General features: G+C 45.9%; 1 protein-coding gene across 1 annotated transcript; it reads left to right on the top strand.

Moving 5' to 3' along the window:
• Positions 1–6,062: 6,062 nt before the first annotated feature.
• On the top strand, positions 6,063–24,042 carry SUV39H1 (SUV39H1 histone lysine methyltransferase). The gene is made up of 6 exons (XM_084836230.1): positions 6,063–6,223; positions 17,493–17,638; positions 18,055–18,720; positions 21,264–21,410; positions 21,498–21,627; positions 22,016–24,042. Exons 1-6 carry the CDS (start codon positions 6,151–6,153, stop codon positions 22,150–22,152), a joined length of 1,299 nt encoding a protein of 432 aa, XP_084692356.1. The 5' UTR covers positions 6,063–6,150; the 3' UTR covers positions 22,153–24,042.
• Positions 24,043–24,563: the final 521 nt, after the last annotated feature.

Below are 24,563 nucleotides of genomic sequence, written 5' to 3' on the forward strand. Positions count from 1 at the left end.
TTTGGCCCGGAAAACAACTGGTAACCAGTGCAACTCCTTCAGCACTGGAGTGATGTGATGTCGCCAGCGGCTGCCTTTAATCAGGCGAGCCGCCGCGTTCTGTACCAGCTGCAGTTTCCGAACCATCTTCAAGGGTAACCCCACGTAGAGCGCATTAAAAGGTAAAGGTAAAGGTGTCCCCAACCAGTCGTGTCCGACTCTAGGGTGTGGTGCTCATCCCCGTTTCTAAGCCGAAGAGCCAGCGCTGTCCGAAGATGCTTCCGTGGTCATGTGGCCGGCATGACTGAACACCGAGGTGCACGGAACGCTGTTACCTTTCCCGCCGAGGCGGTACCTATTTATCTACTTGCAATTTCTTGCTTTCGAACTGCTAGGTTGGCAGAAGCTGGGACTGAAGACGGGAGCTCACTCCGTCACGCAGCACTTGGGTTTCGAACTGCTGACCTGCTGACTTTCCAGTCTGCAGTTTAGCGTCTTAACCACTAAGCCACCGCGGCCCTAGTCTAAACGAGAGGAGACTAGGGCATGTACTACCGATGGGAGAAGATGGTCGGGAAGGAAGGGGCGCAGCCGCCGTATCAGATGGAGTTGATACAGCGCTGTCCGGCTCACAGCTGACACCTGAGCCTCCATGGACAGCTGGGAGTCCAAAAGGACCCCCAGGCTGCAGACCTGGTCTTTCAAGGGTAGCCGTATCCCATTCAACACCTGGTCAACATCCCCCAACCTCCTCTTGTCTCCCACCAAAAGTACCTCGGTCTTGTCAGGGTTCAGCTTCAGCTTATTCCTCCCCATCCAGCCACTCACCGTCTCCAGACATTTGGACAGGGATTCTACAGCCAACCTTGGTGAAGATTTGAATGAGAGGTAGAGCTGTGTGTCATCCGCATATTGATGACACTGCACCCCAAACCTCCTGATGATAGCCCCCAGCGGCTTCACATAGATGTTAAATAGCATCGGGGAGAGGATGGAACCCTGTGGCACCCCACAAGTAAGTGGTCACAGGTCCGAAACCTCCTCTCCCAGTGCTACCCTCTGGTACCTGCCGGAGAGGAAGGACTGGAACCACCGCAATACGGTGTCTCCAATGCCCAACCCCTCCAGGCGGTCCAGGAGGATACTGTGGTCAACAGTATCAAAAGCCGCTGAGAGGCTGAGGAGAACAAGGAAGGAGCATTCACCCCTATCCACAGCCCTCCTCATATCATCTGCCAAGGCGACCAAGGCCATTTCTGTCCCATGCCCAAGCCTGAAGCCTGACTGAAATGGGTCTAGATAATCAGTTTCTTCCAAGTGTGACTTCAATGCACCGCCACCACTCACTCAATCACCTTGCCCAAAAATGGCAGATTTGAGACTGGGCGAAAGTTGTTCAAAACTTGAGGATCCAAGGAGGGCTTCTTTAAGAGCAGTCTTATCACTGCCTCCTTGAGGGCTGATGGCATCACTCCCTCCTCAAGGGAGGCGTTCACCACCGCCCTGATCCCCTCACCCAGTCTCTCTCTGCAGCCCATAATGAGCCAAGATGGGCAAGGATCGAGTAAGCAGGTGGTCGGCCGTACAGATGAAAACACCTTGTCCACTTCATCAGGAGGAAGAAGCTGGAACCGATCCCACCAAACCGGTTTGCCACAGGCCGCCTCTTGCTCACTAACTGTATCCACAGCGTGCAGAGTAACACACCTAATCTGATCAATTTTATCTGCAAAGTGCCTTGCCAAGGCCTCACAGGAGGCCTTAGAATGCTCCAGTGGTTCTGGAGCCACAGGACCGACCAGGCTCCGGACCACTTGGAACAGCCTCCTGGGACAGCACTCTGCAGACGCGATAGAGGCAGCATAATATTCCTTTTTTGCTGTCTTCACCGCCACGTGATAAGCTGAAGATACAGCTCTAGCCCGTGTCTGATCATCTTTGGAGTGAGACTTCCGCCACCGGCACTCTAGCCGTCTCACCTCCTGTTTCAGAGCTCGTAACCACGGATTGAACCATGGTGCAGTCCGAGCCCTGTTCAGGGGGAGAGGGCGTTTCGGAGCCACCTGATCTAATGCCCCAGTGATTGTGGCATTCCAGCCACCCACCAGGGTCTCGACCGAGTGGCCGTTGGTGTGCCCCAGAGAATCCCCAAGCAAATTCAGGAATCCATTTGGATCCATAAGACGCCTGAGGCGGACCATTTTAATGGGTCCTCCACCCCTGCGGAGGGGTTGTGGAACCGAGAAGTCCAACGTCACCAGATAGTGATCTGACCATGACAAGGGGGTGGTGGATATACCCCCGACTTCCAGATCACTCCCCACTTCTCTAGAAACAAACACAAGGTCTAGTGCATGACCGGCTACATGGGTGGGCCCAGTTAGAATATGGTGCAGCTCCCAGGAGGCCATGGTCTCCATGAAGTCCCGAGGTGCTTCTGTGAGGGTGGCCTCCAAATGTATGTTGAAGTCCCCCAACACCAATAAGTTAGGGGACTGTACACGCACATCAGAGACCACCTCAAGCACCTCGGCCAGGGAGTCAGTCATGCAGCGGGGTGGACAGTACACGAGCAGAATCCCCAGACTGCCCTTCGGGCCCAACCTCCAGTACATGCACTCAGCAACCTTGGTCTCCTGGAGAGGGGGTCTTGTGAAGACCAAGGACTCTCGGTAGATAACAGCCACTCCCCCTCCCCGATCCCCAGCCCTCGGCTGCTGTGCATACGAAAATCCAGCTGGACACATGGCTGCAAGGGTTGGAGCAGCAGCCTCGGCCAGCCAAGTCTCCGTAATACATGCCAGGTCTGCACCCTCATCCAAGATCATGTCATTGATGAGGGAGGTTTTCTGGGTAACAGACCTGGCATTGCAGAGCAGCAAACGAAGGCCAGAAGATGGGGTCACGCCTCCCCCAACCATCCTTTGGCTCTGGACAGGCCTGGAGCAGGGGACAGATATTACACATCTCTCCCTTGTTCCCCTTACCTGGCATGGCCTGCCCCTAGCACTCCGCCAGCGCCTGCCGCCCAGCCTCGGTATGTTCTGGCCCCCAACACTCCCCGCACTGCCTCCATCAGGTGGACACATGCCCCCTCGCTCCCGCCTATCAGGAGAGCAGAGCAGAGACGTCACACTGACGCACACAGAGACGTCACACTGACAACAAAGGTCCGCATAGTTCAAGCAATGGTATTCCCCGTAGTAACCTATGGCTGCGAGAGCTGGACCATAAGGAAGGCTGAGCGAAGGAAGATAGATGCTTTTGAACTGTGGTGTTGGAGGAAAATTCTGAGAGTGCCTTGGATTGCAAGAAGATCAAACCAGTCCCTACTCCAGGAAAGCCAGACTGCTCACTTGAGGGAATGATATTAAAGGAAAAACTGAAGTACTTTGGCCACATCATGAGAAGACAGGATACCCTGGAGAAGATGCTGATGCTAGAGAAAGTGGAAGGCAAAAGGAAGAGGGGCCGACCAAGCGCAAGATGGATGGATGATATTCTGGAGGTGACAGATTCAACCATGGGGGAGCTGGGGGTGGCGACGGCTGACAGGAAGCTCTGGTGTGGGCTGGTCCATGAAGTCATGAAGAGTCGGAAGCGACTGAACTAATAAACAACAACAGATGTGGGTCTAGCAAGTTTGTGATTAGATTTAATCGTAACTGTTGTTTCTGTAAAAAAAAAATAGAAGTTTCTATTTTGATGACTTAAAAAAAATCGAAATAAATCCAACTTAAATTTAACAAATCCAATTTAAATGAAAAAAAAATCTGATTTAAATTTTTTTTTTATCCACCCTGAGCAGGACACATATGGTTGACATGATTCTTGATAGTATATAGCTAAAAGGAAATTGTTTGCTCACTTGTTAAGCCAACCAGTGTGTGTGTGTGTGTGTGTGTGTGTGTAGTTTAGATGACTTCATACATGGATAATATGTCTTGAAGAGAAGAAGAGAAAAGGAGACTTGAAAATATATGTAGGGGGCTTCTGGTTGGACAGCTCATATTGCTACCAGTCAAAAGGCAGCTTTTCCCTATCCCTCCTTAAAAGATTTTTTTTCTGGTAAGCAAAAAGGTGAAAGAAGCAGTGGGAAAGCATGAGAGGGTTACAAATCGTCATCTGGACTCTGAATTCCAGAAATGGGGCAGGACGATTGCCGAATAAAAGCCCCATCTGGAAGAGCTATAGAGTCAAGGCCAATTCCCCAGGAAAGATGCTTTCACAGAGTACCCTCACAGATTCAAAAAGAGATAATAGAATTTATTAATGAAAACTGTTTGTACTGCAGAAGTAAAGGATTGAGGCTGAAGGAGGAAGCAGACAGTTGCTCCATAACAGTGTTGATATGGCTATGAACTAGAGTTGCCTATCCCATCACAGTGTCATAAGTATGAGATCTGTTCCATTCCTATGAGGGAAGGAGAAGAAACACCATCACCATCAGGAAAAAACAGATCTTCTACCAGATGCGACCAGCAAAAAGAGCAGCAGTCAGTGCAGTAAGTGAAATCTAAGCAATCCACCATTGAAAATCCATGGAAGCCAAGGCACCTGAGGTCTGGTTTCTGGTTCCATTCTATTGACAGTAGAGTGGAACCAGACAGTGTTAAGACAGCTAGGCAGGTACATATGCAGGATAGACACCAATAAGATAGTCAGGCAGGTGCACCTTGTCCACAAGCATGTGTAAGTACACATAGTCTCTGACAATCAATGCTAAGTTGTCTGCTGAGACAACTATACATCATATAGGTGTTGTCTGATGCAGTTTAGACAGACTGGTTCCTCAGCCCCAACTGGAATGATGCTAATGCATGAGGAACAATTTGGAGCGCCAACCTATTGATGTACACTTAGATAGGGTGTAATTCCTATTGAAATGAAAGAAGAGTACTGCATTCACCAGTCCCATAGGGGAACATTCATGTAGACAGGCATTTACAAAGACAGTGAACTGGGTTAAAAAAAATCTGTGTAGAGGTTTGCTGCTAGAGTCTTCTTGAAGGCAAACCAAAAAGAGGCTTGGGTGAATAAGGAACTTACAGCCAACAACTCTGAAATAGTATGCAGACAGTCCAGACTCCACAGTGCAACATAAGAGGTGGCTCCACAACTGGTTGCAACTTTAAAGTGAGCATGGGATCGCTACCCCAGAGAGGGTGCTTATTGGCCAAGAGGACAGCTTCCTAAGGCAGATGTTCATAGGACTCTGTTGCATGTTCATGTCCTATGTGAGTTAATCCATAGTAATCTGAAATTGCTTACCTGGATTTAGAATTAAACCTTTTTTAAAAAAGTTGGGGTGGATCCACTACATGGCAGGCAGTCCGTCTGAGAGTAGAAGAGAGCTAATGGTATTGTGGAGAAAAAACCCCTCCTAGGTAGATACCATGGAGCATTTGAAATGGCCCTGGGGTGTAAACTGAGGATTGTCTTTGAAATGCCAGGTGATATGTTGACCAGATCCTTATCAGATGCGAGAAAAGGCTTCATTTCTTCCATCTGAGAAAACATGCTCCGGATTGCTCTGCTCATGTCTAGAACCTGCCATCTTCCACAAAGGCAAAATACAGCCAGAGATTAAACGGGAACCGTCGGTATTAAGTAGGGACCGTCGGGGATATGGAAAATAGTCAGATTCGGGCCATGTTTTATATATCTTCTTCATTTTGCTCCTAGTGTGATGGGAAGTCAAGGACAAGAGGAAGTTATGCTTTCACCTGCTAACACCATCACTTTCACGTTTACTGGCAAGTAAGTTCAACTGTACGCCTGTATCTCGCGGATTTCATGTTTTCCTTTTTGGCCCCACGGTTTGCAACTGATTTCTGGCGTGATTTCACAGGTTGCTGTGCAGACAGCAAACTTCCTAGCATTACTCCTCAGCAAGCAGGCTTGTCATAATTACAGCCTTAAGAGTGCCGGCAAACGACGGCGACGAAGGCTTCGCGCCGAGTTGCGCTCGGGCACGGACGTGCTGCGGGACGATGCAAATAGGGCCAGGGAGGAGGCCCTCGAAGTCGCTGGGTGGGACCTAGGAAAGCTCCGGAACTTCTCATTGGGCTGGGCGCACATTACTCACGGGCGAGGCGCAATAGAAGAGACCTGGAGAGCGCCATCGGACACTCCGGCTCCGCCCCCAACCCCCGCTCCCTTCCCCGTGAGATGAAAACTTTCTGGCGGCCTCAGTGGCTGGAGGGAAATAAAAAAAAGCGCAAGATGGCGGAAAATTTAAAAGGTGAGTGAAAACGGCACGAGCGCGCCGGACCCGCAGCGCGAGGCGGGCGTGGAGGCGGCGGCGGCGGCGGCGGCGCGCGCGAGGGCCCGCGGCCGAGAGCCGGTCGGTGTCGCGAGGGCGAGAGAGCCAATTAGCGCCCGCCGCCGCGTTCTTAGCGGCGCGAGGCGGAGGCGGCAGTCCGCGACGACCGTTACGGGGCGGAGAGGGGAGCGCGCGAGCCGGCGTACGTGGCGTGGTCGTGGGCTGCCGCGCGCCGAAAGCGGGAAAGGAGTGGCGCGGGGCGGGGAGAGAGAACGGGGGCCTGAAGTGTGGGGAATGCGCATGGGTATAAATAACTTGCGGGGCGAAAGGGGCTCCCCCCCCCGATAACAACATTTTCACCTTTTGCCTGCAGTGACTGTTTAATTGTTTCTCTGCTAATGCCTCTTTCGTTGGCAAAGAAGGCTCCCTTTCCCCCTCGCTCAGTCTCCTCGTCACCCTTCTGCTAGCAGCCTCTCCTTTTGCTGGGCCCTTGTGCGCTTTCACCATGTGCTCACCTCTTCCATCCCTGGAAAAGCCATGTCACGTTTAACGCTCCCCCGCCGCCCTTTGGAAAATCCCTCGCTTTTAGGGGCGACTTCCAAAAGGCTGACTTATGACATTACTCACAGGATGATCTTCCTGAGGCCATTACTGCTGCTCAGACCCTTGGTCTGTCAGATTCTCGATTTAGCCCATGGAGGAACCATCCCAGCCACGTATTTGTTTAATTAAAGCATATTTACCCCGTTCTTGGTCAAAAAGGAGTCCTGAATGGTTTACAGAACAAAAAATAATGGTGTACAATCTAACAGTGTAGATTTTGGTGGAGCTCGGATGGCAGCTGTGATCTAGAGCAGTGTGGACAAAAAGATCTCCAGATGTTTTGGACTTCAACTCCCAGCATTCCTGACCATTGGCCATGGTGTTAGGAACTTCTGGGAGTTGAAGTCCAGAACATCTGGAGATCTACCTTCTGGCCACTCCTGATCTAGAGGAAGTAGAAATGCAGATGCTGAAGATGACCAGCTCTAATTTGGGTTAAATTATTATGAATGTATGATCTCAAAGGTCCACATTAAATGTTGACATCTGTCTGTCGCAGAACTGAAAGAGACTGTGGGCTTTACACCACCTGGAGATGACCTAGAGATGTCTAGGTAGTTACTCTAGTTTTCTTAATAGTCACAGTGATTGTTATACTTGTATACGCCAATTTTTTAGTGGGACAATAAAACTCATGTAGATGTTTAAACTACCTTTATTCCCCTAAGTCATCCTTCCTGATTGCTCAGCCCACAAATTTGGTTTTGCAATTCCAGTAATCAGTTATTAGCATTTTTTCTGAAATATATGAAATTTATATAAGTCCTACAGCTCCCAGCGTTCCCCAGCCAGCCCTGCATTGGATTGTGCCTTTAATCTGGGCTAATTTGTCAGTGGGGCATCTCAGCATAAGGGGAGGTGGCTGAATTAAATGTCTGTCATGTTGCTTCAGTGTGTTGATGTTAAACTTTCCTCCAAAGTAGAATAATAAAAGTTCGTAATAGCTCAGTCTACCAGTTAATTATTGAAAATGCAGTGGTCATTGCCCTTACAGTTAATTTCTGTTGCATCTGATTTTATAGCCTGCAGGAGCTCAAGGGTTTGGGGCAGGTGATAATATGATAATCAAAAATCATAATGACCCTCTCACTTCTCACTTCCATGCATTTGGTGCTAACCTAGTGCTGTCAGCTTTATAGCCTTGAAAAGAATGAGGATTCTGCAGATGAAAGGCAATATATTTGAGCAAACTAGTTTGCTGCTAAAGTTCTTAGGTACCAATACTATGTCCCCTAGACAGTGTCTGTGGGACATAGGATATTTCGGATTCCTGGATCCGAGGTCAGAAACAGGGCTCCGATCTCAGAGCCAGGAAACCATATTTCCCTCCGCCTTGTAGCTGGCATGGAGAGAACCACGCCAGCTACCTCTCCATGCTTGCAAAATGGAGCACGGAGATGGGGAAAAGGGGGTGTGTCAGTGGGAGGGGAGGAGACTAGAGGCGCAGGGCTGCTCCTTCCCTCCCCCTCCCCCAAGCCTCCACTAGATGGGTGAAAATGCCCATCTAGCTAAAATGCAGAGTGGGAGGTGCAACATGCCTCCCGTTCTGCATTGAATACACATAAGCCTCTGAGTTCTGAGGCTTACAAGTACCCAGGGCAGATCGGATAGGATTATGCGCTTAATTACGGGTACATATAGGATTTCATTACCCAAACTCCAGATTCCTTTAGGCTAGAATGCAGCAAAAGAAATCTACTGGACTTATATTAACATATGAAGCTGCCTTAGACTGAGTCCATTGGTCCATCTAGCTCAGTATTCCTGACTGGCAGTGGTTCTCCAAGGTCTCAGGCAGCCTGACCTGCAGATACCAGGTCTTGAACCTGGGACCTTCTGCATGTAAAGCAGGTGTTCTGCCACAGAACCATGTTCCTCCCAGGATATTGTTAATTTATCTGTGAACACTAGGAAGAAGTACTTGGGTCCAATAACTAATGTGGGAGGTACACTGAGGTCCTTTCTGCTTGTCTTCCTGGCACAACTGCCACTTAGCCCCTAGTTTCTTGTATTCCAACAGCCAAGCAATCTGCCTGGGATGGTGGGAGAAAAGCCCTTTTATTGGTGTGTTTCGACAGCTACTTTCCCTTGCTTTCCCTAATTAATTCTCCTTCCTTTAAGGGTGCAGTCCTATCATTTGCACCCTTGGTGACTGAAAGCCCCCAAACTCAGAGGCATCTGATCATCCCGTGTAGGGCTGGAGGAGCAATGGAGGTGATCTTTGCCTCCCTGTCCTCCTGCCCTACAGATTTCACTAGACAGGGTTTTTAGCCTGTCTAGCGAGGGTGCTTCGGAGGGGGAGGGAAGGAGGCTGGAGGAGGTTCAGGATAAATCATATCCTCGCCTCTCCAGTCTCCTTCCCTCCCACTGGAATGCCCCCTTTCTTCCTCTTCCTCTTTAGTCACTTTTCTGACCTTGGAGGGCAGCTGGCACGGTTCTTTCTGTGCCAGTTAGGAGGGGGCAGGGAAGGAGGGTCGAGTTGGATCTCCAGCTTCCTCTTCTGAGGCTGGAGTGCTATCTTCAACCTCAGAAGGAGGAATCTGAACAATCCTATGGTCCCTGAGACGCTCATGCAAGGGCCATAGGATTGCTTTCTCCTTACTATGTCATGCTTTTACTTTCAATTTGTAAAGCTAAGGGTAAGGCCTTTGTTATTTTTAAGTTTTGTAAAGTGCCTAGAAATTTTAGGTGCTTTATAAATAACTAGCAAACAGACTGCTTTGCACAGATTTTAACAGCCCTTAGTTTGTTAGACCAAAGCCTTCAAGCAAGGTTACACTGCTGTGAGAGTTGGACATATTGTGCCTCCCTGTCTAAGTGAAGGCATGCCCACTGCTGTGGTGTATCTCTAGAGTTCCCTGAGGGAGGGGTCTGCCCACTCCATTTCCCTGAAGAGGGGCTCTCTACACTGGTGTGTGTGTGTGTGTGTAGCTGTATAACTCTTCCCTTGGACTATGCCCCATTACCTGGCTTCAGACTGTTATTAACTGCAAAGCTATGTGCTGGTTAGGGACATCTGCAACCTAGTGACCTAAGTTGATACTGCAGGCTTCAAACACAGACACTTAAATTAATTAAACTAATATGTTGTAAAAACCAAATAACCCTGCAGTGCACACTTCTAGGGTCTCTTTAGTATGTTTGCCAAGTTTCAGGTGTCTAGGTTTCACAGTTTTGGAGCTATGGTGCTGACAGACAGACAGAAAGACACACATCCTCCTTTATTATTATAGATAATCATAATGACTGCAAATGGGCCACCAATAAATTGAAGCTGGAGACTGAAAGGAGGTTTTAAAATGTTAGAATAGAGAGTAATTTCCCTGGAAGAGTATTTTTGGTCCTCTGTTTATAAAATGGGGAAGTAATCCTCTTCCCTAGAACCTGAACTGGTTAGAAAAGCTGATAAGCTAAGAATAATACTTTACTTGGGACATGAAATTGGTCATAGTATCATAGAAGTATGTTACTTGGACTTCTAAGGTTAGAAGTCATGCCTGATACGTATCATAGAGACCTGGCTGAGGGAAGAGGGGGTCTTACCCAGCTCGGTCCACCAGGTTATTCTGTGGAACAGCTGGCTAGGGTTGGGGGAGGTGGAGTGATAGTAGTTTATAAGAATTATATCTCACTGACCAGCTGCTCCATCCAGTAGTCTGCTTATCTGAATGCATCCTGCTGTGGTTGGGTAGCCATGATAGTGTAGAGATTCTGTTTCTGTACCATCCACCCTACTGCTCTACTATCTCCCTTCCTGAGCTAGCTGGGGTGATATCAGGGTTGGTGCTGGGTGGCCCCAGGCTTCTTGTTCTGGGGGATATCAATGTTCACCCTGAGGTTGCTCAGTCAGGAGAGGCTTAGGATTTCATGTCTGCCATAGCAAGCATGGACCTGTCTCAGCTGGTGTCTGGTCCTGTGCATGAAGCATGTTTTGATGGAGCTGGTGCTTTGCAGGTGTGGAGTTATGTGTGACTCCGTTCTCATGGACAGATCACTATCTAGATAGCTTTGGATTGGCAAAAGCTAGTCTGCAAGGGTAGAGGGCCAGTTAAAATGGTAGATGTCTGATGGATCTGAATGGTTTCCTGAATGCTCTTGAGGAATTTCCTGCCTCGTTTCTGGAGTGCTGTTGAAGCCCTGGCTGATCTGTGGAATACAGAAATGACCCAGGCTGTTGACAACTATCTTTCCTAAGCTCTCTCTGTCCTGGTAGAGCCAGGTCAACTCCCTGGTTTAACAGGGAGTTGAGAGCAATGAAACAGCAGCATATAGCACCATTGGAGAAAAAATTGGGATGAATCTGACTGATCACAGGTGAAAAACCATTTAAAGACCTATACCGTGGTGGTGAGAACAACGAAGAAAACTTCTCTACCACTACCGCATCCACACAGAATAGTCCACCAGTGCTTTTCCATAGCGTGTGAGGCCTTCTTTGCCAGGATGCTGGAGCAGGGGAGCCAGAGAAGTTGGTGGCTCTCTGTGAAAAAAAAAAGTGCTGTGCTTTGCACATAAAGTTACTCAGATTCACCTTGACATGGACTCCAATATTGGGGCAGGTCAGATTGATGTAACCTTGGCAACTGCTTGTCCAGTTGTTTTAGATTCTTTTCAGCTTGTTGATCTCAAGGATTTGGACAGGTTATCTGGAGCAGTGAGGACTACCACCTGTGTATACAACCCTTTCCCTTCTTGGCTGATTAAATTAGTCATGGTGGGACTGATGCTGTGGTTAAGGAAAGTGATTGATGCCTCTTTGTCAGAGCAGGTTGTTCCCTCTTGTTTAAAAGAAGCAGTAATAGGACCTTTTTAAAATAAACCTTCCCCTGGACCCAGGATATTTGTCTAACTATAGGCCGGTCTCAAATGTACCATTCTTAGCTAAGGTGACTGAGAAGGTGGCGTGTTGCAATTATACCAGTTATCTGGATCAGGGGTGGGCAATTTGTGGCCCTCCAGATGTTTTGGTCTACACTGCCATTGTTCCTCATGATTGGCTATGCTGGCTAGGGCTGATGGGAGTTGTAGGCCAAAACATCTAGAGGGCCACAAGATGCCCACCCCTGATCTGGACCCATTTCAATTGGGCTTTTGGCTGGGATATGGGACTAAGACTGCCTTGGTCACCTTGGTGGATGATCTACAGTGGGAACTGGATGGGGGAGCGTGACCCATCCTGGATCTCTCGGTGGCTTTTGATACCATTAACCATGGTATCCTTCTGGACTGTCTGGTGGGGCTGGGCCTTGTGGGTGCTGTTTTGCAGCAGTTCCAGTCCTTCTCTTGGGCCATGTCGAGAAGGTAGTGCTGTGGGATTACTGTTTGACTCCATGGCGGTTCACCTTTGGCAGGAGTAGGCAATCTTTTGGGGCCATGGACACATTTGGCAATTTGATAAACTCCTGGGCACCACCACAAAATGGCTGCCATGGGAGGCATGGCAAAGGACAAGTAACTTGCCCAACAAATTGAGTACGAAGCAGAGGCGGTGTTTGAGCCCTAACACACTAGACCACTCCTTTGAACTCACAGTTTTGAGGACCAACAGAAACCTATTTTGTAGCAATCCCAGCTGCTGGTAAGATGGGCACCGCGTTGCCAGCCCCTGGCCTATGGTGTACCATAGGGTTTTATCTTGTCCCCCATGTTTACATAAAACCACTGAGAGAGGTCATTTAGAGCTTTGGAATAAGGTGCCACCAATATGGTGATGACATCCAGCTATATTGCTCTTTGTTAACTAACTCTAAGGAAACCATGGAAACCTTTGAACATTGCCTGAGTTTGATAATGGATGGGATGAGGGTGAATGAGCTGGTGTTAAACCCAGACAAGACAGAGATGTTGTTGGTCAGTAGAAAGCCTGACTCAGGGATTGGGATCCAACCTGTTCTGGAAGGGGTTGCGCTCCCCCTGAAGGATCAGGGCCATAGCTTGGGAATCCTCCTTGATCCGATACTGTCCCTGGATCGTCAGGTGGTAGCAATGGCAAGGAATGCATTTTTACAATTATACTAGGTGTGCCAGCCTTCCTAAGTCAGTTTGACTTGACAACAATTATCCATGCCTTGGTTACATCACACTTAGACTACTTCAATGCACTTTACTTGGGGCTACTCCTGAAGAGTGTCCAGAAGCTTCCATTGGTGCAAAATGCACTGTCTGTCACCACAATACCACCAAGACCATGAAGCCTAGACACCTGAAACTAAGCATGCATACCAAGGGGACCCTAGGGGAGATGTCAAAGATGTCATCATGAATACTAATTATACAACTTCTAATTATATTCTATGAATATGTTAACAACAGTTTATGGAAATGGGAGATAACCTGATCAGTCCCATTGCGCACTGCAGGTGGTGTACAGAAGACCATTCTCCCTCCCTCCCTCGGCCTAGCCTCTCTCTAAGTGCAAACATAGAGAAAGTCAACCAATAGAGAATTTGGGGAGATGGAGTAGATCTGAACAAGGAGGAGGAGTCTGGATATAAATGCGACGGATAGGGGAGGGGAATAGAAAGTGAAACCAAAAGTGAACAGAACATATTCGCGCAGTCCTGACTCCTGGGGAAACTTGCTGTATGTATCCTCCACAAAAATCCATGTGCATGTTTTGTTAGTGTTGTTTGTTGAAGAAGAAAACTAACCAGAAGAATAAACAAACTTATTTTGTTGTTGTTCAGTCGTGTCTGACTCTTCGTGACCCCATGGACCATAGCATGCCAGGCCTTCCTGTCCTGCGCTCTCTCCCGGAGCGTGCTCAAGTTCATATTCATTGCATCCATGATGCTATCTAGCCATCTCATCCTCTGCCGTCCCCTTCTCCTTTTGCCTTCAGTCTTTCCCAGCATCAGGGTCTTTTCCAGGGAGTTTTCTCTTCGCATTAGGTGGCCAAAATATTGGAGCTTCAGCTTCATTATCTGTCCTTCCAATGAGCACTCAGGGTTGATTTCCTTTAGGATGGACTGATTTGACCTCCTTGCAGTCCAGGGCACTCGTAAGAATCTTCTCCAGCACCACAGTTCGAAGGCATCAATTCTTCGGCGCTCAGCCTTCCTTATAGTCCAGCTCTCACAGCCATACATTACTACTGGGAAAACCATAGCTTTGATTAGACGGACCTTTGTCGGCAAGGTGATGTCTCTGCTTCTTACTATGCTGTCTAGGTTGGCCATAGCTTTCCTCCCAAGGAGCAAGCGTCTTTTAATTTCATGGCTACAGTCACCGTCTGCGGTGATCTTGGAGCCCAAGAAAGTAAAATCTGTCACTGCTTCCATTTCTTCCCCTTCTATATGCCAGGAAGTGATGGGGCCAGATGCCATGATCTTCATTTTTTTAATGTTGAGTTTCAAACCAGCTTTTGCACTCTCCTCTTTCACCCTCAACAAGAGGCTCTTTAGATCCTCTTCACTTTCTGCCATTAGGGTGGTATCGTCTGCATATCGGAGGTTGTTGATAATTCTCCCAGCAATCTTAATTCCGACCTCTGATTCATCCAACCCAGCATTTCTCATGATGTACTCTGCATATAAGTTAAATAAGCAGGGTGACAATATGCAGCCTTGTTGTACTCCTTTCCCAATTTTGAACCAATCGGTTGTTCCATGTCTGGTTCTGACTGTTGCTTCTTGACCCTCGTACAGGTTTCTCAGGAGACAGGTAAGGTGGTCTGATACTCCCATCACTTTCAGAATTTGCCACAGTTTGTTGTGATCCACACAATCAAAGGCTTTAGCGTAGTCAATGAAGCAGAAATAGACGTTTTTCTGGAATTCTCTTGCTTTCTCCATGATGCAGCGAATGTTGGCGATTTGATCTCTAGTTCCTCTGCCTTTTCTAAACCCAGCTTGTACTTCCGGTAGTTCTCGGTTCACATACTGCTGAAGCCTAGCTTGTAGGATTTTGAGCATCACCTTGCTGGCATGTGAAATGAGCGCAATTGTGCGGTAGTTTGAACACTCTTTGGCATTGCCCTTCTTTGGAATTGGAATGTAAACTGACCTTTTCCAGTCTTGTGGCCACTGTTGAGTGTTCCAGATTTGTTGGCATATTGAATGCAGCACTTTAACAGCATCATCTTTTAGGATTTTAAATAGCTCGGCTGGAATACTGTCATCTCCGCTAGCTTTGTTGTTACTAATGCTTCCTAAGGCCCACTTGACTTCACTCTCTAGGATGTCCGGCTCAAGTTCAGTGACCGCACTATCATGGCTATCAGGGACATTCAGATCTTTCCTGTATAGTTCTTCTGTGTATTCTTTCCACCTCTTCTTAATCTCATCTGCTTCTGTTAGGTCCCTGCCTTCTTTGTCCTTTATCATGCCCGTCTTTGCACAAAACGTTCCCTTGAGATCTCCAATTTTCTTGAAGAGATCTCTAGTCTTTCCCATTCTATTGTTTTCCTCGATTTCTTTGCATTGTTCATTTAAGGAGGCCTTCTTGTCTCTCCTTGCTATTCTCTGGAACTCTGCATTCAGTTGGGTATATCTTCCCCTTTCTCCCTTGCTTTTCGCTTCCCTTCTTTCGTGAGCTACTTGTAAAGCCTCATCAGACAGCCACTTTGCTTTCTTGCATTTCTTTTTCTTTGGGATGGATTGAGTTGCTGCCTCCTGAACAATGTTATGGACCTCCATCCATAGTTCCTCAGGCACTCTGTCTATCAGGTCTAATCCCTGAAATCTATTCCTCACCTCCACTGTATATTCATCAGGGATATGATTTAGGTCATACCTGAACGGTTTAGTGGTTTTCCCGAAGTTCTTCAATTTAAGCCGAAATTTTGCAAGAAGCAGCTCATGATCTGAGCCACAGTCAGCTCCAGGTCTTGTTTTTACTGACTGTATGGAGCTTCTCCATCTTTGGCTGCAAAGGACATAATCAATCTGATTTCGATATTGACCATCTGGTGACGTCCATGTGTAGAGTCGCCTCTTGTGCTGTTGGAAAAGAGTGTTTGCTATGATCAGCATGTTCTCTTGGCAAAACTCTATTAGCTTTTGTCCTGCTTCATTTTGTACACCAAGGCCATGCCTGCCTGTTATCCCGGTGATTTCTTGACTTCCTACTTTAGCATTCCAATCCCCTATGATGAAGAGGACATCTTTTTTTGGTGTGAGTTCTAGAAGGTGTTGTAGGTCTTCATAGAACCGATCAACCTCAGCTTCTTCGGCATCAGTGGTTGGGGCATAGACTTGAATTACTGTGATGTTGAATGGTTTGCCTTGGATTCGTACTGAGATCATTCTATCATTTTTAAGATTGTACCCCAGTACTGCTTTTCCCACCCTTTTGTTGACTATGAGTGCTACTCCATTTCTTCTAAGGGATTCTTGCCCACAATAGTAGATATGATGGTCACCTGAATTAAATTCGCCCATGCCTGTCCATTTTAGTTCGCTGATTCCCAAGATGTCGATGTTCAATCTTGCCATCTCATGTTTGACCACCTCCAGCTTACCTTGATTCATTGATCTGACATTCCAGGTTCCTAAACAATATTGTTCTTTACAGCATCGGATTTTCTTTTCACCACCAGACACATCCACAGCTGAGTGTCCTTTCGGCTTTGGCCCAGCCGCTTCACTCTTTCTGGCGCTACTTGGAAATACCCTCTGCTCTTCCCCAGTAGAATATTGGACACCTTCCGACCTGAGGGGCTCATCTTCCGGCATCATATCTTTTAGCCTTGTGACACGTTCCATGGGGTTTTCTTGGCAAGAATACTGGAGTGGGTTGCCATTTCCTTCTCCAGTGGATCACATTTTGTCAGAACTCTCTGCCATGACCTGTCCGTCTTGGGTGGCCCTGCACGGCATAGCTTATGGCTTCACTGAGTTACGCAAGCCCCTTCGCCACAACAAGGCAGTGATCCATGAAGGGGAACAATCTTATTACTACAGTTTAAAAGCCTGTTTGGTGGTGGTGACAAAAATACCATGATTAATTGAACAGTTGAAGCTGGTTCTTCTCCTGAATGACCTCACAAGTTAATTCTGCTTTATTACTAAAATGACCATATTATCATTCCTTTTTTTAATGAAAATTAATCTGAAAACAATTCAGAATAATTGCTTAGTGTGCACCTACCTTCTAATGAAACCTACATCTCTGAATATGTATTAAGGTTAAATTGAACAATAATGTACTTCTACTAAAAATGATGGTTAAGTAGAATCTTCTTCACTAGTGATTTAAACTGTGATTTAACTCATTAAAATTGAGTCCTTCAGAGAAGCAATTGAAATCATGATTGAAATCAATTTGATTTAAATCAAATCAACCCTGACTCAGACAGAGCATGTCCAAATCTGACAGCTGTTTAAGTTCACTTGCAGCCTTTGCTGTATCAACATAAGGTCTATTCCCGCCTGTACAAAGCTGGGTCCATTCGCTAATAAAAAAAAAAAAATGAATAAACAATTGGGGTTTAAGGAGATGGGACTGAGAACAAGAATTATGACAAGAATGTGAAAGTGAAACACTGGCATTGTCCATGTTAGGCTCAGGGTTCTGAGACTTCCCTTTCTCTAATGACTAGATAAGATTCTTGGCAGGGCCAGCCAGAGAACCTATTACTGCTTTTGTTGTTAAGGCAAAAGGTATATTTCGTCTAACAGTGCACATCTGCCCTTATCACCTGTAGCCTGCTCTGTTTGTTGCAAGTCATCTTGGTCCCAGCTCCAGGATCTGTGCCGTTTGGAGAAGGTGTGCTGCCCGACCTTGGGCATTACCAGAAAAAACCTCTGTGATTTTGAAGTGGAGTATCTGTGTGACTACAAGAAAGTTCGGGTGAGTTTCTCAGGCTTCCTACAGCTTTAGTATTACCTCCTCTAATGCAACCTTGCATTGGTCTCTCCAGCTTTCAGTTGAGCGAGGTCATGTACTGAGATTTTTATTAGCGGACAGCTCCCCCCTCTTTCTGCTTTAGATCCATTACTTTTACCCAGGCTTTGCTTAATCAGATAATCTCCCTTTCTTTGGATGGAGGTCCACAGTTGCCACAGAATCGATGCTCTTAGAAGCTGTTGATGCTGAGTTGCTAAAATCCATGTGGGATTCCTGGGTTCTATCCTTGGTTTTCTGTTTTAGTAGACTGGAGGAGAATGGATTACTGGGAGATGTCACTTTCTGGGGTCTGTTTTTTGTTCTGGGGCGGGAATTGTAATGTTTCAGGCTGACACTATGCATGGTTACCTTTTACTCAGGATGAGGAATACTACCTGGTGAAGTGGCGGGGCTACCCTGATTCAGAGAACACCTGGGAGCCCAGAAAGAACCTGCGCTGTATCAGTATACTCAAACAGTTCCACCGGGACCTAGAGCAGGCACTGATCCGGCGAGGATGCAAGCTCAGAAAGAATATGCGCTTGCTTGACCAAGGCATCTCCAACTACCTAGTGCAGAAGGCCAAACAGCGACGGGCTTTGCGGCATTGGGAGTATGAGCTCAATGCCAAGCGCAACCACAAAGGATGCATTGTGGTAGAGAATGAGGTGGACTTGGATGGGCCTCCCCGGGACTTTGTCTACATTAATGAGTACAAGGTTGGGGAGGGCATCACTCTTAACCAGGTGGCTGTGGGCTGCGAATGCTTGGACTGCCTGTCAGAAGCAGCCGGGGGTTGTTGTCCCGGTGCCTCACACCATAAATTTGCCTATAATGAGCTGGGCCAAGTGAAGATCAAGGCAGGCATGCCTATCTATGAGTGCAATTCTCGCTGCAGCTGTGGGATTGACTGCCCCAACCGTGTGGTGCAGAAGGGCATTCGTTATGACCTCTGCATTTTCCGGACAGATAATGGGCGTGGCTGGGGTGTGCGCACACTGGAGAAGATCCGCAAGAACAGCTTTGTCATGGAATATGTGGGAGAGGTAGGATGAGCAGGTGTGAGGTGGATGTTGAGTTGTGCAGAAGGAAAGAAAAATGAAAGCTGGGTTGACCTGTTCCAAACTATAAGACGGGTAGGCAACCTGGTGCCCTTCAGATGTTTTGGACTATAACTTCGACAAGCCTTGGCCATATTGGCTGAGTTATTGGAATTGTAGTCCAAAACATCTGGTGGGCACCGCACTGCCTACCCCTGCATATAAGAGGTGAAGTAGTAATGTCATGCATGTATGTGACATGTGCCAGCAGTGAGATTCAAGTAGAATTTGTCTTCAGGCTCATAGAAGAGGCAGAGACAGTTGATGTTAAAGACCTAAACATTTAGGCTGCAATCCTATAGCTACTTACATGGGAGTAAGCCCCATTGAACTCAATAGGTCTTCTTTCAGTGCAGATATATATAGGATTGCATTTTATTTATTTAGTGGATTTGTATCCTGCTTTTCAACCTAAGTCCTCAAAGCAGCTCACAGCATTATTGAAATGCAATGAATACATTAAACACCATACACTTAAAAAAACAATTACGAATAATGGGATTCAACAACAAACATTTTAACCAAGGGTAGAATCCAGTGCTGCACTACCATTAATGTAAAAAGCTGGAAAACCTGTCATACCTGTAAGCACTATTGGTGCAGCACTAGACATTGTTTATGCTGGCCTGATGTTATTCACATTAGCGTTAGTGCAGAGTCAGAAACTGCCCCAGTAATCTTTGTAACATGTTACTACAAACTAACAAAATATGAGACTATAAACAGCTGAAGAGTCTTTTTATATCCTTTTGTCTTTTGCTCTGCTCTAACTAACTTCTAAGTTTAATTTTCTAAATCCCACTGATTCTGGTTGACTGTAATAGATGCTAACTGCTTGGTATTCTCCTATCATTCACAAACGGCTCCTCACCTGCACTGTAAAGGGTTAGGCAGTACGTATACACACACAAGACAGGGATAGGAGTTTGATATATGCCAGTTAATGTGAACATAACGAAATAGACTAGCATGTTGCATGAGACAGAGTCCAATCTAGGATAGAGTCTGGATATAAACTTACATGTTCATATAAGGCCAGTTGAGGTTTGATTTGATTATGGGCAAGTGGGACATTACTTAAGATACCTGGGTGAGCAGGAGCTGTGGGACTGATGCATCCATTGAGATCTGAAACATGGCAAAAATTCTCCTGAGAACTTTGTTGTGAGACTAGCAACTAGCAAAAGAACGCAGTTGTGGAATGAAAATATTGTCTAGCCTTGTCTTTTGTTTTTGCCCAACAGTTAGAAGCAAGTCCTTTGAATTCCAGGACTAATACAAATGGGGGAGGGTGCCTGGCCTCCTTGTTAATTGAAGTGATGCAAGTAGTTGGACAGCTCCAGAAAGAAAGGAAAAGTTATCGTGCAGATCTTGTGGACCTGGTTCGCACATCATGGCAACAAATCATGGTTTAATTAACTCACAATTTCCCGGGTCATGTGCTCCTTTCGCTGTGCATAAACAAACTCTGATTGGCTCGATGGCGAGCATGACGTGCAAACTTGGACCACCAGATAATCCAACAATAAACCATTCGTCAGGTGTACCAACCAGTAAATTTTCTCCCTGAAGTCTACATTGTCTTTTCCCCCTTTGTGTCAGACTGTTGCTGTTCAGTCCAGAAATTTCTTTTATCTCCGTTTAAAGTGAGAGATCTTTTTCCATTGTCAGGTTTATATATCATTTGATTTTTGTGGCAGCCAAAAGATAAGAACATTGAGGATATTTCATTTTGCTCACAGATCATCCTATTACACACAAAAATAACACCCTGAACCTGGGGATTAATGGCTGCTGGGTTATGTGGTGTGTGTGTGTGTGTGTGTGTGTGTGTGTGTGTAATGATAATCTACTATAAGTCACCTTGAGGATCATTCAGTCGAAAGGCAGGATTTACATTTTCTAAATAAATATAAACAAGGAAGTCATAAAGGGACAAATCCCAGCGAATACCCTCAGACATGTTTGGAGTAGAAAAAACACAACCTGCTTGATGCAATGAGAGCATCACTGCAGTGGAGAGATATTTCGGAGCCACCTAATGGACATCTATGAGAAGGAGAAGCTTAGGAGGATGAAGGTTCCACAAAAGGGGAGGTGTCCAACATATATTTATTTTAATTCATTGTGTGATTATTTTAGTAATCAACTTTTAGTCATCTTGAACTTCAGATATTACTTGCAGATCAATAAATCTTTCAACAGCTTATCTGCCATGGTGGGAATGGTTTTAGGCGGCTCTCGGAGGAGAACCTATCAGCTGTGAGAGTTTAGGATAGATCAAGTTTTTGAATTTAACTGAAGACAGGACTAAGATAATAGGATATGTAGAGAAGGTTACACAAAGCATAGCGGAGGAAGATCGTTAGGGGTGGGGGAAATGGGAGCCAGAAGTACAGGGATTTGGAGAGATAATTCACAACAGAGGACTAAGAAAGCAGAAATAGACCCTTTTCTGTGGTGCTCACTGTCTTTCATGTCTCTCCCAGATCATCACATCGGAGGAAGCTGAACGACGGGGTCAGATCTATGACCGACAGGGTGCTACTTATCTGTTTGACCTGGACTATGTAGAGGATGTATACACAGTGGATGCTGCCTACTATGGCAACATTTCACATTTTGTTAACCACAGTGTGAGTGCGATAGCCATATCCTCAACATAACTTTTTGTCTATGGCTTGTCTTACTTTCCTCTCAATTCCTATGTTTTTTGCTTCCAGTGTAACCCCAACCTACAGGTGTACAATGTCTTCATTGAAAATCTGGATGAGCGGCTGCCACGCATTGCCTTCTTTGCTACTCGACCTATCCGTGTTGGTGAGGAACTCACTTTTGACTACAACATGCAAGGTAAGGGGAGTGGTAGAGAAATTTAGGAGGATGTTGAGACTTATTGCAGATTGACACACAGCACTTGGGGGGCAGGGATTAGAAATGAAGGTCCTATTTTGAAACATTACAAATTCCAGTTAAATTTCCCTTTGATTTAGAACACTGTTGCCACACTTTATTTGTAAGTTAACTTTAGTTTCTTCTTTTTAGGTTGTGATAGGTAGGAGTTTAAGGAGCAGGGATCTGTTACAAGTTTAGCCTGGTGGGCCAATAAGTAGCCTTGTTGTCTGGTGGGGAGTTTTGACTAGGAAATATAATTTGATGCCAGGGAAAGTAAGAGCTTTTGGCTCCAGTTTTGATCCCCCACCTATAAATACTTTAAATAATAAATACATCTCTTCAACAGTGGACCCGGTCAATGCAGAAAGCACAAGGATGGACTCTAATTTTGGCCTAGTGGGAAGCCTGGCTGGCTCACCGAAGAAGCGGATGCGAATTGAGTGTAAATGTGGCACAGAGTCCTGCCGGAAATACCTCTTCTAGTTCCTTGCCAGTTTTGCTTGGAAGATGTCAGGCTTGAATTGGAGGCCAAGGACAGTTGGCAGTTGCTGAAAGATTGCAGACGGAGAGTAAGAGTCAGGAACTTACCTGCCTGAAAAAAAAAACCATCAGGACTATGAACTGCAACAAGGGCAATAACCCACATTTCTTGTGCTACCCAGCCCCACTTGGCTGCTTCTCACTGCCAGACCAGAGCATTCTTATGGCAGCTGCGGGACGCTTTTGTAGGCAGGAAGGTGGTTTGACGTCAAATTTGCTGCTGAGAAGCAGGCTGAAAAGACCATGGCATAGAACAGAACTCCCATCATAAGTCTGTGCATGTCTTATCAGAACCTCAGTTGTAGCTTCTTATTATTTTAAAGGCTTGATTGCAAGTGCAGTGGGGCAGAGAACACTGACTAATTTCTTTTTGTCAGTGTGGTTTTCTAAGGGATAGAAGTCTTGCTTTTTAATAAGAAGCGCTTCCTTATGGATAGGTGGGAAAACACAGCCATTTGTTGTTGGGTTTCTTTAATGGATTTGCCTGTACACAGACTCTGTGTATTACCTCAATGTGCCATATGACTGCTGTCCATCTCTACATATTCATGAAACCTCCTCTCACTGAGGGTGGGAGAGAGGCCCATATAATTTGTACTTGAAATCGCACTTAATACTCATCATGGAGTCAAGCCCTATGCAAACTGAAAAGCCACGTCGACTCTTTTAACAAATATGTTCATTTTTAAAAGGAAATGTTTTTAAAAATATATTTTTGGAATTGGGTTGGGGCAAAGAATCTAGCTTCTGGAAACAGCTGTATTTTGGGAGCTGTTATGAAGTTTTTGAATTATGAATGATAAACTGAATTAGATGGTTGGATTCCTTATTTTGTTTGTGACATCTAATACTTTTTACTTTAACCCCCCCTCAGCTGACTTCAGTGATGTAACTCTGTGAGGAGAATAGGAATTGGAAGCCACTTTAGTGTAACAGATCTGGCCTAACTTTAGCCAAACAAGCCATATCAGATCTCCAGATCCACTTACTCATGGAGTCCTTCAGTAGCCCTTAGAACTACAGAAAGGTGATTTACTAGTTGTAAGGGGCATACACTTAGGTTTGGCACACAGAAGTGAGGCTTTTAAGATCAGTTAATTATATTATAGCATCCATTTCCTTGTAATTATAGCACATTTCATAAACTAAGTCCTAATATACTTTGAACTACAGAACGTTTTCCCTTATTTCCTTGCTCTGTGATGAAAGAACTGGTGAACAGTTCCTCCTACAAACATACTTTTGTAGGTAAATTAAAATGGGGCATCTCAAAGTATAGCTCCTCTAATTGGAGAGCTCATGGAGAACAAGAGGGGTTTTGTCCTGTTAAAAAATCTGCTTATTTATATATGTGCATGGATGTGTTTGCTGTGGGCCAGCAATAATCAATTTCAGTGCTCTTGTAGAAATAATTGTATGACACCAGAGCTGCACCAGTCCCTCTTGGGTGGGCGGGGGGGAAGAGGTTAGCAGAGGACTGCATTTCCCAAGGATATGGGGGTTTTGGCCAGCTCTGTTCATACTAGCTGTATGACATGCAGAAATTCAGCTGTCGGAGATTAAATAATGGGGAAAACATCACCTGCTGAATTTTTGCTTGCCATGTAACTATTAAAAGCAGACAACCAGAGTCGGGGAAAAAACAGGGCATCATTATCAGGCAGCATTCGAAGTATCTGTCTGAACCTCCATAGTGTGAAAGCCAATCTGCTGCAAAGCTTTTTTCAGCCTTTTTTTGCAAACTGCCCAGATTGCTTCAGCTATGGGGTGGTATAGAAATATAATAAATGAATGAAGTACTGGGGAAAGAACAAAGTGAGTGATTACACTGCCTACTGTGTTTTGTAGTATTTTTACAAGAATGTAAGGCTATAAACTCTTCTGTATAATGGAGGGGATGCAGCAAGATCAAGCCCTGCTTTGCACTCCCTTCACACTGAATAGAAATGATGAAAGACTTAACTCCATCTCCACATCTACCACACACTAGTTTCTTTTAAATTCAACACAGGATACTACGTTTGAATGGTTATTTTTGCCCTATTTGGTCAAGTTCTTTCCTGTTTCGGGAAACTGGAGCTCATTTTTATAGGTATCCCATATGTTGGTCTTTCTTCTCTAGGTTTCAGCCTAGGACTAGAGTAGAGTCATATGCAGGTACAGTCTTTTTCTGTATTGTTACCCAGGTTCACAGAAGATTGTGAGCCTTGCCTTTATATCTATGCTGCAACCACTCTTGGAATACAGTATATAGTTTTGGTTGCCACATCTTAGAAAGGATATTGTAGAGCTGAAGAAAGTGCGGAAAAGGGCAACCAAAATGATCAGGGAGGTGGCACACCTCTCCTAATGAG

This window comes from Heloderma suspectum, chromosome 2, assembly GCF_057233095.1.
Source record: "Heloderma suspectum isolate Gila_16-S chromosome 2, 16-S_ref, whole genome shotgun sequence".
NCBI classification, from domain to species: domain Eukaryota; kingdom Metazoa; phylum Chordata; class Lepidosauria; order Squamata; family Helodermatidae; genus Heloderma; species Heloderma suspectum.